The sequence below is a fragment of the Desmodus rotundus genome, chromosome 7 (genome assembly GCF_022682495.2).
Source record: "Desmodus rotundus isolate HL8 chromosome 7, HLdesRot8A.1, whole genome shotgun sequence".
NCBI lineage: Eukaryota > Metazoa > Chordata > Mammalia > Chiroptera > Phyllostomidae > Desmodus > Desmodus rotundus.
Window position 1 is genome coordinate 21375639 of NC_071393.1, and position 16277 is coordinate 21391915.

The 16277-nt window shown below is 44.6% G+C and overlaps 1 protein-coding gene across 4 annotated transcripts in view; it reads left to right on the top strand.

Annotated features, from left to right (window-relative positions):
• The window catches only part of CCDC15 (coiled-coil domain containing 15), a 53712-nt gene extending 46863 nt beyond the window's left edge, over window positions 1-6849 (top strand). For all 4 annotated transcript variants that reach the window (XM_053928773.2, XM_045192903.2, XM_053928774.1 and 1 more), the window contains exon 14: window positions 428-6849. In XM_053928773.2, the coding sequence (XP_053784748.1) occupies window positions 428-552 (125 nt within the window). In that variant the 3' untranslated portion in view covers window positions 553-6849. The remainder of the gene's footprint in view (window positions 1-427) is intronic.
• Window positions 6850-16277: the final 9428 nt, after the last annotated feature.

Consider the following 16277-nt stretch of genomic DNA (forward strand, 5'->3'; position numbering starts at 1 on the left):
AGTATGTGTCCCTTTTCTTTTTATGCCTTTGGCACCTCACACATTGACTTCTCTGCCTAGAATACTTTCTGTCTTTTACTCTTATTAAGCCTTGAAGACCATCTGAAATGTCCACGTCTGGAAATCTGTTCCCCCCTCTCTTAGATGGTCTTTATTTATTCTGAACTTCATTACGGGGTGGCATTTTGCCCATGTCTCTGGTTTGGAAGGATTGCACCACAGTTATTTTCATCCGTTTTTGTCCATCCTCTCTGTTATCTTTCCTGTCCTCGAGGAGCGCTGAGCATGTCGCAGTGCTCAGTAAATATTTACTCAGTGGGTAGTTAAATTAATAGCTGTGGGCCTGGGTAGAGGAGCAGTACTAATAGGAGGAGGGCTGGGAGGTAGAATGTGTCTTCATTCACCACTGTGCGAACCTTTATTGCAGCATACACCCGGGCACTGCATTCAGTCCTCAGTTCCTGCGACATCCCTGAGGGGAACTCAGCTCTTCGGGTCGCCATTCATAATTTTGCTTCTGCACACAGACGGACTTTGAAAAATGTATCATAAGAATCTGAAATCAACTGCTAATATTTCAGCCTTCACTTAAAATCAAGTCTGAGAGATTATTCAGGAAAAGCTGAGGAAGTATGTAAGGTGTGCGATCTGGAAAGACTGTCCCACGTAACAAACCTGGCCCTATAATTAGATCAAGCCATTGTCTCGGTCTCCACCTTGGACCATGATGAAGAGTTGGCCTCCAACTCGTCTCTTTGCTGTGAAACACATGGAGTCTATCGTTTCAAAAGTGATCAGCCAGACCAGTAAGGTTTCTCTTACTTTGCTGTGCCCTGGTCAGAAGAGATCGTGAGACACCTTTGAGATGGTCTCACTCGCTGTCCTTCTGAAACCGTACCTTTGCGCCGGGACACAATTGAGAACGTCTGGGGAAGAGAGAAGATGACGAGATGAGACGGGCTTCTGAGCACCAGGGGCCGATGGGTCGCTGCGGCCTCCAGTTGTGTCTAACAGCCAGAGACGAGAAGACTTGAGTTTGATGCGCGCTTTTTCCTCAGAACCTCTCCTCTTTTTTTTAACGCATACCTGTTTCCTCATCCATGACACTAGACATAAGACTCTTTAATTTTATATTATTTATTGCCAAAAAAAGGAAGCAAACCCTCTGTCTTTTGAGTCCCTTCTTCGTGAAATAATTGTGACATTTCAAAAAGTGAAAATGAGGTCAAAGTGAGTAAAATCCTGCCTTAGTTCCCTGCCTTTTAAAAATTTGGTGAATGGCATGCCTATAGGACAGATGAAATAAAAATTGCTGTAGTTAGTGTCAGTTTGTTATTTCTCCAAAGTACTTTCTGACACAATATATGAAAAGGTTTAATGTGAATTAAAAATACGCCGGCAGTTTCTTCCCTGTGCCTTCCCTAATGGTCAGCGTCGAAGAAGCACTGAGGTTCTATTTGGAAAAACGCCTAAACATCCAGCCAGGTCACAGAAAATAAGAGAATTACCTGAATGGCAAGTTCGATTGGTTATTTAGCCAGATTCATTATCCAGTTTGGTCAAAATCCTTAAGTAACTGTCTCTTTGATGCAGCCTTTCAAGTTGTCTTTTTGAACAGCTTTATTGAGATATAATTCATATACCATGCAATTCACCCTTTTGAGATGCACGATTCCATGGTTTTTAATGTATTCTAGGGTTGTTGGAACTCGCACCACTATCAGATTTTAGAGCCCTTCCGTCACTAAAGAGATGCCTCCATGACCCAGCAACCCCACTTCTGGGTCTGTATCCAAAAGAATGGAAAGCAGGGTCTTGAGGAGATGTTTGCACGGCCACGTTCAGTGCGGCACAAACTCACAGCAGCCGAGAGGCGGAAGCAGCCCAAATGTCCATCTACAGCGAATGGATAAACAGGGTGTGGCTTATACAGACGATGGGGAATCCACATTGAGGATGATACACATGTTTTTATATCAGAGTGATGATATCGACACCACAAAAGTTTTTAATTTTGATAAAGTCTCATGCATCTACTTATTCTTTTGTTGCTTTAACCATTACCTAGTCCAAGGTCACAAAGATCTCCTGTGTGTTTTTGTAAGAGTTTTAACTCTATAGTCTTAACTCTTACATTTAGATCTCTGATGTATTTTGAGCTGTTTTTTGTATATGGTGTTACTAAGGGTCCAACTTTATTCTTTTGCAAGACGATCTTCAGTGGCCCAGCACCATTTGTTCAAAAAACTATTATTTGCCTCATTGAATTGATGTGACACTCTTGTCGAGAATCAGTGGGCCGTTAACAAAGGGGTTTATTTTGAACTCTCGGTTCCTCTCCATTGATCTTCATGTTTATTCTTATACCAGTAAAATCCGTCTTCATTACTACTTTGTAGTAAGTTATGAAGTTGGGAAGTGTGAGTCTTCCAGCTTTGTTCTTCTTTTTCAAGATTGTTTTGCTCTTATGAGTCCTTTGCCATTTTCATGTGAATTTTAAGATCACCTTCCTGCAAAGAAAGTCAAGTGATACTTTGATAGGGAATTTATAGATCAATTTGGGAGCTAAAGCCATACGATCCACAAACATGAGATGTCTTTCCATTCATTTAAGTCTTTATTTTCTTTCAACAGTGTCTTTAGTTTTCAAAGCACAAAACTTGTACTTCTTTTGTTAAGTTTATTTCAAAGTACTTTATTCTTGTTGATTTTCTTTAGATTTTATCGTCAGGGTTCATTACAAGTGTATAACATACAGTTGACTTCTGAATATTGATCTTGGGTCTTGCACCTTCATGAACTCACTTTTTACTTTTAATAGTTACTAGGGGATTCTTTGGGGGTTTGTTTTATATATAAGATCTTCTCATTCATAAATAGAGATAGTTTTATTTCTGCCTTTCTAATCCGGATAACTTTTCTCTCTTTTTCTTGCCTGATTGCCCCGGGTAGAACACCCAGTACAACACTGAGTAGGGGTGATGAGGTGGACGTCCTTGACGTGCCCCTGGTCCTGGGTGGGAAGCATTGAGTCTGGTGCCAGTAGCTGTGACGTTAGCTGTGGGTTTTCATCCTTTGTTTCGTTCATGTGGTGTATCACATTAATTGATTTGTGGATATCGTATTAACCCTCCATCCCAGGTATGAATCTCATTTGATAGTGGTGTATGATCTTTGTAACGTATTGCTGAATCCAGTTTGGTCATATTTTATTGAGAATTTTTGCATCTATGTTCATGAGGAACGTTAGCCTATAATTTTCTTTCTTCATAGTGTCTTCATCTGGTTTTGGAGTAGGGATAATGCTGGCCTTGTAAAATGAGCTTGGGGGTCTTCCCTTCTCTTGAATTTTTAAGAATAATTTGAGGACAGGTGTGTGTTCTTCTTTGAATGTTTGACAAAACTCACCTGTGAAGCCATCCAGTCCAGGACTTTTGTCTGTCGGGAGTTGGGTTTGTTTTTCAATCCTCACCCAAGATTACATTTTTACTGATTTTAGAGAGAGAGGAAGGGAGGTGGGGTGGGGGAAAGAGAGAGAAATGAGAAGCATTTATCAGTTGCCTCCCATACACGCCCCTACTGGGGATCGAACCCACAACCTTTTGGTGTGGGGGACAATGCTCCAGTGAACTGAGCCACCCGGCCAGGGCTGTTGGGAGTTGATTACTGCTTCGATTTCATTGGTTGTGGGTGGTCTGTTCAGATTTTCTGTTTCTTTTTTATTCAGTTTTAGAAGATGGTGTATTTCTAGAGATGTATCCATTTTGCCCAGATTTTCCAATTTGTTGGCATGTAGTTGCTCATAATATTTTCTTATAATCCTTTTGTATTTCTGTGATGTCAGTTGTCACTTCTAATCTTTCAGTTCTCATTTTATTTATTGAATATTTGAGTATTCTTTTTTTTCTTGATGAATCTGGTTAAAGGTTTATTAGTCTTGCTTATCTTTTCAAAGCTCTGACCACCCCCTGCTTCCGCCTGGACTTCATTGAGAGCTTTCCCAGAAAGACCACGTCATAGTCCCAAGCTGGCCACAGGCTTCAGACCCCTCTGCAGAGTATGAGGCAGGCCTGGGCCAAGGGAGCCAGGAGGATGGGGCTAGCTCATCTCCTCCGGCCTGTGCTGTGGGGGAGGGGCTCTGGTCAGGCACTGGGGGTGGGGGTGGGGAATGGCCTTTGCCCTAAGACTACTTCACTCCGTTTCTCCCTGTGCATCTGTGTCACCCCGAGTCAGCCTGGTCCTTCTCGAGAGCCTCCAAGAAAGTCTGCAGTGTGAGCCCAGGCTGGCCGCAACTCATTGACCCCTCCGCCGGCAGGAGCTTGGCAGGGCGGGGCCTCTGAGAGTCAGGAAGGCTGGGCTAGGGCACTGCTGCAGGACAGATGGTGTCTGAGGGCGGGGTGGGGGAGGGACACAGCCCAGGGACCTTCCTGGCCATCCCTCCAGCCCCGTCTTCAGAGCTACACAACCAGTTTCTCTCTGTGTGACTCCAGCCCACTCTGAGCCAGCATCCCTCTGCCGGAGCCTCGGGTGGTGCCTGTGAGTGAGATTTGTGCTCTGACCCTTTGGGAGGGCACTGGCTTCCTAGCAGTCTCTCGCAGGGGAAGGGAGGGGGAAATATAGGGAGAGAAACATCGATGTGAGACAGAAACATCAATCGGTTGCCTCTTGTATGCACCCCGACTGACTGGGGACTGAACCCACAGCCCAGGCATGTACCCCGACCAGGAATCAAACTGGTAGCCTTTTGCTTTGCAAAACTGCCCAACCCACTGAGCCAGTCACTAGCAGTTTCAACCTGGCAGACAGAGTCCCTGCTGATTTTCACAGCCAGATGTTACGTGTACTCCTCTTCCTGGCACTGGTGCTCTGGGCTGGGGAGCCTGGCGTGGGGCGGAGACCCCTTGCTCCACGGTGGGACCTTTGCAGCTGAGATACCCCTCTGGATTCTCCACCGCCAGACGTGAGCACGGGGTCAGGCCTGCGTCTCCATCCTTCCTACTAGTCTCTGTGTGGCTTCTGTATCTCCTTCGTTGTATGACTTCTGCTCAGCCAGCCTTCAGTTGGTTATTCAGCTCCCCTGTTCTATGATTTAGTTATAATTCTGATTCGGCCCTGGGAGGAGGAGGGGAGCGTAACTTCCACCTGCTCCGCTGCCATCCTGAGCCCACTGAGAGGCTTTTTCTTTCCGTGTTGGCTCTGGCTATGGACATTTTTTCGGGTAACACTGGGCTCACTCTCTCGCCTCTTCCAAGTCTGGATGCAGATGTATTTTCCAGAAGGGCCCTCCCCAGCCATCCTATTGTAAATGCAGCCCTCCCCACCCCCGCGCTCAGCTAGAACCTCGGTGATGCTTACAGCTGTATGACAAGCTACGTGGGTTGCCCTGTGCGTCTCCCTCTCCCCGCTGGACTGTGCACCCCGTGGGCCCGGGTATTTTGTCTGTTTTGTTCGGTGCTCTCTCCCCGGCTCTTAAGACGCGTCCTGCACATCACTCGTCCTCGGCAGATACTTGTTAAGTGAACATCTTTGTCTTTTAAAAACTCCAGATACTTCTACATGGCTAGTAGCTTTACCTAATGTCTTCTATCTTTACTTAAAAGGTCTTTAGACATTTAACTTTGTCTTCCATTCTCTCGGGATTGCGAGTTGGGACAAATAATTTAATTTCTCTGGGATACAGTTTTCTCCTCCGTAAAATAAGAGGGTTATATTACACTAAGTGACGTTCAGTCTTCTCGGTAGCTTTAACATTTTATGAATTTATTAATTATGTTTTATACTTTGACCTCACCCCCCAGTTTGTCTCCTCATTGTCCTTCATGCTGAGTGTGGACTGGTAACAGGTCTCACTGTGGACAGTGAGATGGGGGTGGGACAAGCTCGTTCTCCTCTGCGCTGACTTCAGCACTGACCCCGTCGTCAGGGCAGAACAGGAGGAAGGAGGGAAGGATGGGCCTAGGTCCAGTAAGAGGAGCACAAGCCCATTTGAAAGGCTTGGCTGTGCTGTTCCCAGAGGGAACTTTATCAGCTTCCGGAATCCAGGCCAGGAGACAGAACACGTATGTGACAGAAACAGTGTCAGAATTATGGCGGTGGCAGAGGTGGCCTAGGTTTCCAGCAACAACGAAAATCAGAAAGCTGGTGCGGAACACACGCGTTTTCCCGGACAGTCCAACCTGAAACAGCGCGCGCCAGTTGCCCTGACGCAGTCGGCAGCGCCCTCTTTCCTGCACCGTTCTGGCATATTACGCACTTGTCCAGCCTTGCCCTTGCCCTTGCCCTTTGTGATGGGCAGGAATAAGATCGCCCACTTTTCTTTACTCCCCACTGGGTGAAGAGGCTAGAAACTGCTGCTTTCATGTCTTCTAACCATTTAAATTATTACTTTCCTGTGTTTATGTAGATTCTGTTTTGGAAGCAGAATATTTCCTTTAGTTTTCCTGTAAGTGTAGTGAGCGTAGTTTTTCTTCGTGGCCCATCTTGGGCATTTTTTTCATGCTTCTCAGAAAAAAAAAAAAGATTTGGAAGATTGGAAATGTTATAGAGGAGGATAAAAGCAAATGTTTTCCTGGTGTATTAGGCCCATTCTTCTGGGTATAAGACTTTGAATACGTCGACTTAGATTTTTAAAGCTCTCTCTCGAGGTATTAATGAATGGTTGCCGTGCCTGGGGTGACTCAGTGGGTTGAGCATCGTACTGTGAACTGAAAGGTCACCGGTTCAATTCCCATGAGGGCACATGCCTGGGTTTCGGGCCAGGTTCCTGGTTGGGGGGGGGGGTGTGTGTGAGAGGCAACCAATCGATGTTTCTCTCCCTCTCTCTAAAAAAAAAAAAAAAAAAGGCCCAGAAAGGCAAAAAAATCTTCCTCCCTCCAAACCTTAGCTCATGTAATAAAGCTGTTTATAAAAAAATAAATGAATGGTCTAGCTCCTGTCTTTTCTCAGTGTTACTGACCACGATCAGAAGGGGGTTCCAAGGAGAAGTCAGATTGATTCCTTCTGATTAAGACAGTTTGTGGTGTGTTGCGTGAGTCATCTTCCGTCCCTAACAGGCCCCCAAGGTGAGATCACCCTCGGTAGAAGTTGACACTCAACTCTTGTCTTAGGTTCCTTCCTCACCGCCCCCCCCAACACCTGCAGCAGTCATTAATGGTGACACTGTCATCACCTAGGCCCACAGCCACGCCCACATCAGTAAAGGCGAGCAGACGTGCCTCCTGGTGTGAGGCAGTGTGAAGCATACGGCACCTTCGGCGAGGTGTGTTTGCCCCTCCAAAAGCTGGAACTCAATGTAATCAAACCTTGAAGCCTTTTTCATTTGGTTCTGGGACAAAATTAAGTCCCACTGCCCTAAGGAATTGATTATATGTAATAAATTAACTTCTAGTCACATAGAACGGTACAGTTTTGCACCATACTTGGGAGAATTGAAAACATTGTCATTCAAATAATTTTCTCGGTTTTTTGGATGAAGATAATAACAGGAGGTTTAGATAGGAAAGTAATGTCCCTTAATTGTGGGACTTTTGCCATGGTGGTTATTATCGGGGTCATTAGGACCTAGAAGCCGCGGCACTTTGTGGCTTTTCTCTAGGAAAGATGGATTGAATAGGACTAGGTTCATCCCAGCAGGCCAGGTCTGTATGAAGTTCCCTGGCTCATATCCTGAGTGATCAAATAGGCACCCCATCTCCTGGTTTTATAATCTGGTGAATTCCCAGGCATATAAAAGTTGAGAAGATCGGGGTGCAAGACCATGGAGAACATTAGGGCATAAATGACAAAATGAACAAAATAGTAACTTAATAAATGAAGCTTTGAAATCTTAGGGTGAGACGGGAGTAAGAATGTTTACATGGTTCAATTCAGGGACAGGCAAAGTCATTTATATTTCTATGTTCCCTCTGATTAGAGTCTTCTAGAGATTGAAAAATTGTCCTTTATTGTCAAAGATCTTTCTTGCTGTTTTTCAAAGGCCCTGCTGCTCTGGGGCAGTTTGCGTGATGGTCAAGATCACAGTCGCAGTTTAAATCCTGGTTCTACCGCACTTCAGTTGTGCGACCTTAGGCAAGTTACCTAAACTCTGTGTGCAGTTTCATCATCTACAAAATGGGAGTAATGATAGGCTGGCCGTGAGAATTGAGAGAGAGAGTGCACGTACAGTGGTCCGCAGAGTGCCTGCAACATGTAAAGGACCGTCAGAGGCAAGGCCTGCTTCGCTTTCCTCGGCGAGCCGCGTGGAACCTTGATGTTTCAGATGTTTTAGCTGCGAGTGAGCGAGGTACGTCTAGCCACACAGGGACATCCAACCTGACTTTCCGTGTTAATGCCTAAGAGAAAAAGTTTCCTGTGTCCCTCGGTTACGATGGCATTTGCATTTGATTTGCATTTGGTTATTTGATTTTACTCCTTGCTCAATCCTTTACTAAAATTGACTAAAGTCATTTCTTTTTAAGGTGGAGGTTTAAAGGAAGAGAGTGCCTAGTTGCCAAATGATTGGGTGTATTATTTAAATTGCAAATTAGCACGCCTTCTTTTATTGCTCAACCAGAGGGTGAGATGATGCCTGCATTAAATCCTCCGGATCTGACAGGATCCACCCACCTCGGTCCTTTGCCAAGATTGAGATACGTACGGTTCAGCCAGAAGAGGCACATGCCTCACCCCGTTTTCCCAGGAGGGCACTCTGGGAATTGCCATAGATCTGATCAGCACATTTTTACCTGTCACTCAGTGGGACTTCCTAGCCTACACATAAAACCTGATTGTTATATAGCTCTCTCTTTCAGGGTTCAGGGTCAGGGAGTCTTTTTTTCACATAAGGTGACTTCTTTTTCTTGCCTTATGTGACTTGGGCCAGGGATTATAGGTAAAGGAAGACCAGAAACAATTGAGATGGGGGTCAGGGGTGACACAGGCAAATGGAAGGAGCAAGACTGAGGCTGAGATTAACAATGGAAGACCAAGGGAAGAGGGAGGTTGAAAGAAAGCAGGATCAGAGCATGAACCAACACATCAGGAATCAGTAGCTTGGCGAGACACAGGGCTCTGACAACTGAGGGTGTTTGTTGTTAGTAGACTGACACTTAGGGGCTCGCTCTGTGGTGTCTGCAGGAAAAGGAAGTGTAGAGCAAGGAGAGGCGTGCATGGAGTGGCTTAGGCTGGAAGATCCAGTCGTGAAGGAATGTCCTCTGACAGATACACAGTGATAGCTGGAGACTATAGTTAATGCTTTGCTAAATATGTATGTTCCTACCTATTACATTGTCCAAACCCCTTATCTGCTCCTTCCTCCCGACCGTCGGCAAAATGGAAATGCGCACATCAACAGCTGTCAGGAAATTTAGTTGGACTCCAGAAGTAAGATGCACTGAGACTCACACAGCATACACCTGGCCTACCGAGGCGGCAGGGGTAGGGAACTTGTTGCGGCTCAGCCAGTCCTGCTGAATGGCGTGCGGGAAAGAGGTCGCGATGCCCCTGTCAAGGCACACTGCTCTGAACTGATGGGCCAGCCATCCCAGTTACCGACACGCCTCACGCTCCTCGTGCCTGCCAGGGGCCCTCGCTCGGCTTTGCCAGGCAGGATAATGTATAAGGAGCTTCTCTGGGATGGGTTCCAAACTGGGCATTGCTCCCACATGAGTCTCATAGGATCGAGTCCGGCCTTCCCTTGAGACGGTGGTGCTGTGTGCTGGCTGATAGCATTTGGGTCAAGAGAGCCCCTTAGGTTTAGCGGGCCTTCGGTTTGCCTGAAATGCCCTTCCAGTGCTGAGTCTTCAAGTCCTACTCACTCTTAAGGCAAAGTGTTGCTACTGCTCTGTGGTAGCTTAGTTACCTGCCCTGTGAAACCTACCTGGTTTCTCTCAATCAGAAGCACCTACTCCTCCCGGCCAACCTTATGTAAGTATAGGCAGCACATATTTTTTTGCCTTACATAATAATTGTTTATATATATTAAAAGATAATTTTCAAAAAAAGATAAACTCATGACTCATAGATATTAAGTGAACATGTGTTAAAGACTAACGCATGAGGGAAATGAACATGTTATAACTGGTTACATAAAAAAAGTAAAAGGAAAAACTCACTAAATGAATATTTGAAGTCAAAATGGAGGGAAAAAGGATCTTTTCCATAGTTATTTACAATGTGAAGAATTGTAACGTAGATCAACTATAGACTACAATCCGATCCCCTGGAGGGGAGCCCTCTGGACAATGCATAATTTCCCACTGGAGCACAAAATGGTTTTTGTAGCCTTCCTTCTTTTTAAATCAAAAATAATCTCAAAGGAAGATAATTCTTGTTTAGAATTTTTATTTGATTGATTTTAGAGAGAGGAATGTAGGGAGAGAGACAGAGAGAGAAACATCGATCTGTTGTTCCACGCATTCCTGCATTCACTGGTTGCTTCTTGCACGTGCCCTGACTGGGGATCGAACTCACAACCTTGGTGTATCAGGACAATGCCCCAGTCAATTTAGTTACTTGGCCAGGGGAAGAAAGATAATCCTTGATCACAAACTAAGGCTGGTCTCATTAGACTGGATCTGATTATAAAGGTGAACAAGAGTGTTAAATTTACCACACAGGTCCTCTTAAGTTTGTGTTGCTGGAAGTTTCCATAAGGAGTCTCAGATTTGACCTTTTAAATGCTATGCACTGTATTTTGCTGTGTAGAATGTGCTCCTGTGTATAGTACATACCCATGATTTTGGCCCAAGCTTTCAGGGAAAAAGTCTTTTGTTTTAATATTTTAGTTCAATTATTTATTTATTTATTTATTTATTTATTTATTTATATTTAGATGCTTGTTTAATGTGTTATAAAGGAACTCTAGCTTTTATTTTTGAACATATTATGGTACAAGACATTTTACGTAACAAATAATCACAAAACACAAGAGTAGATACAAGGTGTTTCAGGTACTACCCATATATAATGTGCATCCTTATTTTTCCCTCAAAAACTTGGGCAAAAAAGGTGCGCATTATACATGGCAAAACATGGCATTCATTCATAGTTCATCTATTTTCGACCCGATTGAATTTTTAAATTTTGAGACTCGCGTGTGCATCTTAAATTTCATTCTGTGCAATAAACAGGCAAGGACCTGATTGGACGGGAAGGACTTAAAGGCAGCGCAAGGACTTGAAAGAAACTGATGAATTTCCTGTTTTTTTTTTTCCCAGAGAAGCCTGGGCGCCCCCCCCCCAATCTTTCCCCACCAGAAGTCCTGTCACTATAAACCGAGAAGAACCTCTCCAAACTCACTAATAGGAAGCGGGGGGGAAAGGGTTAGAAATAATGATCAGTAAATAGAAATTACGAGAGCACACACTGCCGTAAAGGTGAGCATCTCGATGATACTGAGCTCTCCAAGAGGAAGACTTGGGCCTGAGAGTAAGCATTTCTCAGAAGGTAGGTCTCAAGTTAGAACTCTCCCTCCCGGGAGTTTCAATCTCAGACTTGGTTTCTGCACCTTGTAGCCCGTTCTTCATGCATTTCACCAGGAATGCCCACGATGTACTCGGAGCCAGAGATCTGAGGCCAGTCCTGAAGAGTTTTGTGGAACATTTCTAGGGTGAAGGTATTGCTGGGCAAAGGAGATGGGAGAGGTTTTCCAGATCGGGGCCTGCCTTTGCTGCCGTAGACGTCCGGGGGTAGCAGGCATGTCTTCAGTCCCTTACTCTGTGGCTCTGGTTTGCTCATTCAGACCTCCTTTAACCTTACTAGTAAAAGTCTCTCCTTAAAGACCTTTCAGCCCTTGCCTGTGAAAAAAAAAAATCATTGTTCTTTAAAGTCACATTTTTCTGGTTTCTAAATCCAATTTTCAACTTTCATTTGTCCAACCTGTTTTATTGCTCTTGCTTCACAAAATTACAAAAAAAAAAAAAAATGTGTTCCCCATAGCAAAGATAAAACAGTGAAAACGGAAGGCAGGTCAGCAGTCCCAGCGTTACCCTGGGTGCTGAGAAGGAGTCTGATTTCTCCTGGGAGAGCCAGCATCTCACCTATCCACCATCATTTTGTGACTCTGGTGCCAGTTCTCCTTGTAAGCCTAAATACCCTTGTCTGAGGGATGCAGAGTGCGGTCTCCTAGCCATCCAGGGGTGGAAAAGCAGGAGTTAAATAAAAGCAGGGTTGAAATAACTTGAAATCGAGTGGTGGTCTTGAAAGCTACACTGATGAGTTAGATGTTACCTTGAGTTAACGTGCTGCTGCATTGCAGTTCTCAAAAGATTTATAGTTGACAGCTAGATCCCTGCCATCCCTTATTTCTAGAACTAGCAAACTGGGCCCTGGCCAGTGTGGCTCACTTGGTTGAGCATCGTTCTGCAAACTAAAAGGTTGTGGGTTCGATTCCTGGTCAGGGAACATGCCTAAGTTACGGGTTTGGTCTCCGATTTCTGGTCAGGTTGCTTATAAGACGCAACTAGTAGATGTTTCTCCCTCACATGGATGTTTGAAGTTTCTCTCCCTTTCTCTCTTCCCGCCTTCCCCTCTCTCCAAAAATCAATAAGCATGTCCTCAGGTGGGGATTAAAAAAAAAGGATTTGCAAACTGAGAACTACTAGAGAAGGAACTTAAAGGTTGAGGAAAGGGCGGATCAAAGATCTTGAAGGAGTAAGTGGAAGTTACACTAACCTCCCAGGACCAAACTGGAATTCCAATTAAATTGTAGAGAAACCATCCAGAATAACCAACTGAACATTAGCTGGAGAGAAGCCTTATAACCATGGACAGACTGAAGAAACCACTTCACTACAGCAAGACTGGTAGGGAGTGTGGAGGAAGCACAAGAGGGCTGGCTGGGCTCCCTAGGGCAGCAGCTGAAGTTCTGGAGGGATATTTCAGCAGCTGGGGGGTTCCCCCTGAAAAGTGTGGGGTCTAAACCCAAAGCTGGGCTCCCCAGCCTATGGCACCAGAACCGGAAAGAACCCAGATAACATTCAGCTGTGAAAAGCATCAGGGTTTCTGTCTGCCAGGGAGAGCCTCTTAAAGGGTCAACACACAACATTTCATCTGCAGCCACTTACCCTGGGCTACGGCAGAGGGAAGGCAGAGTGGACTAGAGATGCTTGAGGAGAGTCTGGGGCCGGTGGCTCTGGGGAGAGAACTGCAGGAACAGCTGCCGGGATTGCTATGCTGAACCATACCACAGAAGCCGACTTTCTCAGGCAAAGCGCTCCTCTCCAAGTGACATCAGCCTGAAGGGAAGCAATAGCCCTGCCCCACCCTGTGGCGCTTAAGTTGGACTGCTGGTCACAGCTTGATTAGATTAACAACTGATAGGTTTAGTGGCTGATTAGTTTAACATCTAAAGTGCAAAATACAAAGAAGTAGTCAAAATGGGAAGACAGGAAACAGACCCCTGATGAAAGAATAAAAGAAGTCTGTAGAAGAACTGTGTGCAATGAAGGCCAGTGATTTATCAGAGAGTTTAGAGTAATGATTATGAGGATACTCAGAAGCATGAAAAGAGACATAGAAACCATAAAAAAGGACCAGTCAGATACAAAGAATGCAATATCCGAGATAAATAATACACTGGAAGGAACAAACAGTAGGTTAGATGAAGCAGAGGACAGAGTCACTGTTTTGGAAGACAAGGCGAAAAAAACACCCAGGTGGAGCAGCAAAAAGAAACAAAAAATTTAATGAGACCTTAGAAACATTTTGGACAACATGAAATATAACATCCACATCATAGGAATACCAGAAGGAGAAGAGAGTGAGCAAGAGCTCGAGAATCTATTTGAAGAAATAATGACTGAAAACTTCCCTAACCTGGTTAAGAAAAAAGTCCCACAAGTCCAGGAAGCTCAGAGAATCCCAAATAAGTTGGACCCAAAGAGGCCTACACTGAGGCACATCATAATCAAAATGACAAAGCTTAAAGACAAGGAGAGAACCCTAAAAGTTGCAAGAGAAAAGCAGGTAATTACCTACAAGGGAGCACCAGTTAGGCTGGCATCTGATTACTCAACAGAAACATTTCAGGCCAGAAGGGAGTGGCATGAAATATTCAAGGTGATGAAAAGCAAGGACCTACAACCAAAGCTTCTTTATCCAGTGAGGCTATTGTTTAAAATCAAAGGAGATATCAGGAGCTTCCCAGACAAGAAAAAGGATGCAGAGAAAGGGGACCCTCATGCACTGTTGGTGGGAATTCAGGGTGGTACAGCCACTGTGAAAAGCAGTGTGGGGATCCCTCAAAAAGTTAAAAATGGAACTGCCTTATGACCCAGCAATTCCACTTCTGGGCATATATCCAAAGGAACCCAAAACGTTAATTCAAAAGAATGTAAGCACCCCTATGTTCATTGCAGAATTATTTACAGTCGCCCAAGTGCCCATCAATAGCTGAGTGACATTTACACAATGGAAAACAGCTGTGGGACATTTACACAATGAAATTCTACGTAACCATAAAAAAGAAGAAAATTTCACCCTTTGTAACAGCATGGATGGACCTGGAGAACATTATGCTAAGTGAGATAAGCCAGTCAAAGAAAGACAAATGCCAATGATCTCACTCCTGTGTGGAATCTAATGAACAAACTGAACTAACCAGCAAAACAGAGGCAGACTCAGGTAGAGAGCAGATGACAGCTGGGGGCGGGGGATGGGGACTTGGAGGGGTTGAACAAAAAGGAAAAAGGACTCATGGACCCGGACAACAGTGTGGTGATTTCTGTTGTCCACACTGTTGGGGGAGGAGGTACAAGGGGACTAAATGGTAATGGAAAAAATACAATAAAGATTAAGTTTTATTTTATTTATTTTTTTTAAAACTTGGGACCTAGGCAGACCTGAAATTAACTATATACCACTAAGCTAATACTTTATTCAGTAGGTACTAGAGTTTATTATTTATTTATTATTTCTTTTTAGAGAGAGTGGAAGGAGGAAGAGAGGGAGAGAAACCTCAATGTGTGAGAGATACATCGATCAGTTGCCTCTCACACGCCCCCTACTGGGGACCTGGCCTGCAACCCAGGCATCTGCCCTGACTGGGAATCAAACCAGCGACCTTTTGGTTCACAGGCCAGCACTCAATCCACTGAGCCACAGCAGCCAGGGCTAAGGATTAAATGTTTTTAAAAAGTTGACAAAGGACTGATTTTCCCCACTCCTTTCAAAACTTGGTATAAAACAATTACAGATCTACAGAAAGTTGCAAAAATAGTCCACACAGTCCAGGATACCAAGTTGACCTTGGTACAGCGTGTGTGTACAAGTGAAGTTCCCTGCGTGACATTTTCCCACGTGTTGATTCTGTAAACACATCCACAACCGACACACAAAACTGACCCATCGCCACGAGCGCCTCCCTGGTGCTGCTCCATAGAGCGGCGATTTTCAGCCTTTCCATCTCCCGGCCCCTGTAAACTAATTACCAGGATTCCGTGGTGCACCAAAAACTATACTATATTTTTGCTGATCTGACAAAAAAAAAAGGTAAATTTTGATTGATGTACCAAAAAAGAAATAGTAGTAATTACTTACTCTTTTTGCTGCAGAGTGACTTTTTAAAAAAAACCAGGTGCGTACACTTGAATATATAAGGATTTCTGGTGCCAAGAATTAACCAATCAGATGCGGCCTTATGAAGTGACATGACCAATAAAATGAGACTATTAAATGACCTCTATAGTTGTGGTTCAAGACAGGGCATTCACACCAGACGGCTATGGCATGTTGGCTGTTGTCATTTCTTCTTTGACAATCCAAGGGAAAAGAGGCCGGTGCCCTGGACTAAGTGGCCAGGCATTGCACGTTTTAAAGGTTCTGGCAGCACTCGGGTGGAAAATCACCGCTGTAGCGCCCTTCCACACGCGTCCCCGCCACCACCATCCCGAACCCTTGCCACCGCCAGCCTGTTTCCATCTCTGTAACTTTGTCCCTTTGAGGATGTTATGCAAATGGAATCACAGGACGTGGCCTTTCGAGATTGATCTCTTTCACTCAGCATCATGCCATTGAGCTTCATCCGGCGGTCACGCGTGTTAGTGGCTGTTTCTTCTTATTGCTGAGTAGTATCCAATGGAATGGATGCACCACGGTGTGTTTGACTGTTCTCCTATTGAGATACATTTTGGTGGTTTCCCGTTTTTTGCTATTACAGCCTGCTATGGACATGATGTACAGGTTACTGTGATGGACAGAAGTTTTCATTTATTGGAGAATAAACGCCCAGGAGTGCAACTAATGCGTTGGATGGCGAGTGTATATTTAATTTGTTAAGACAGTGACTGCATGTCGTTGGA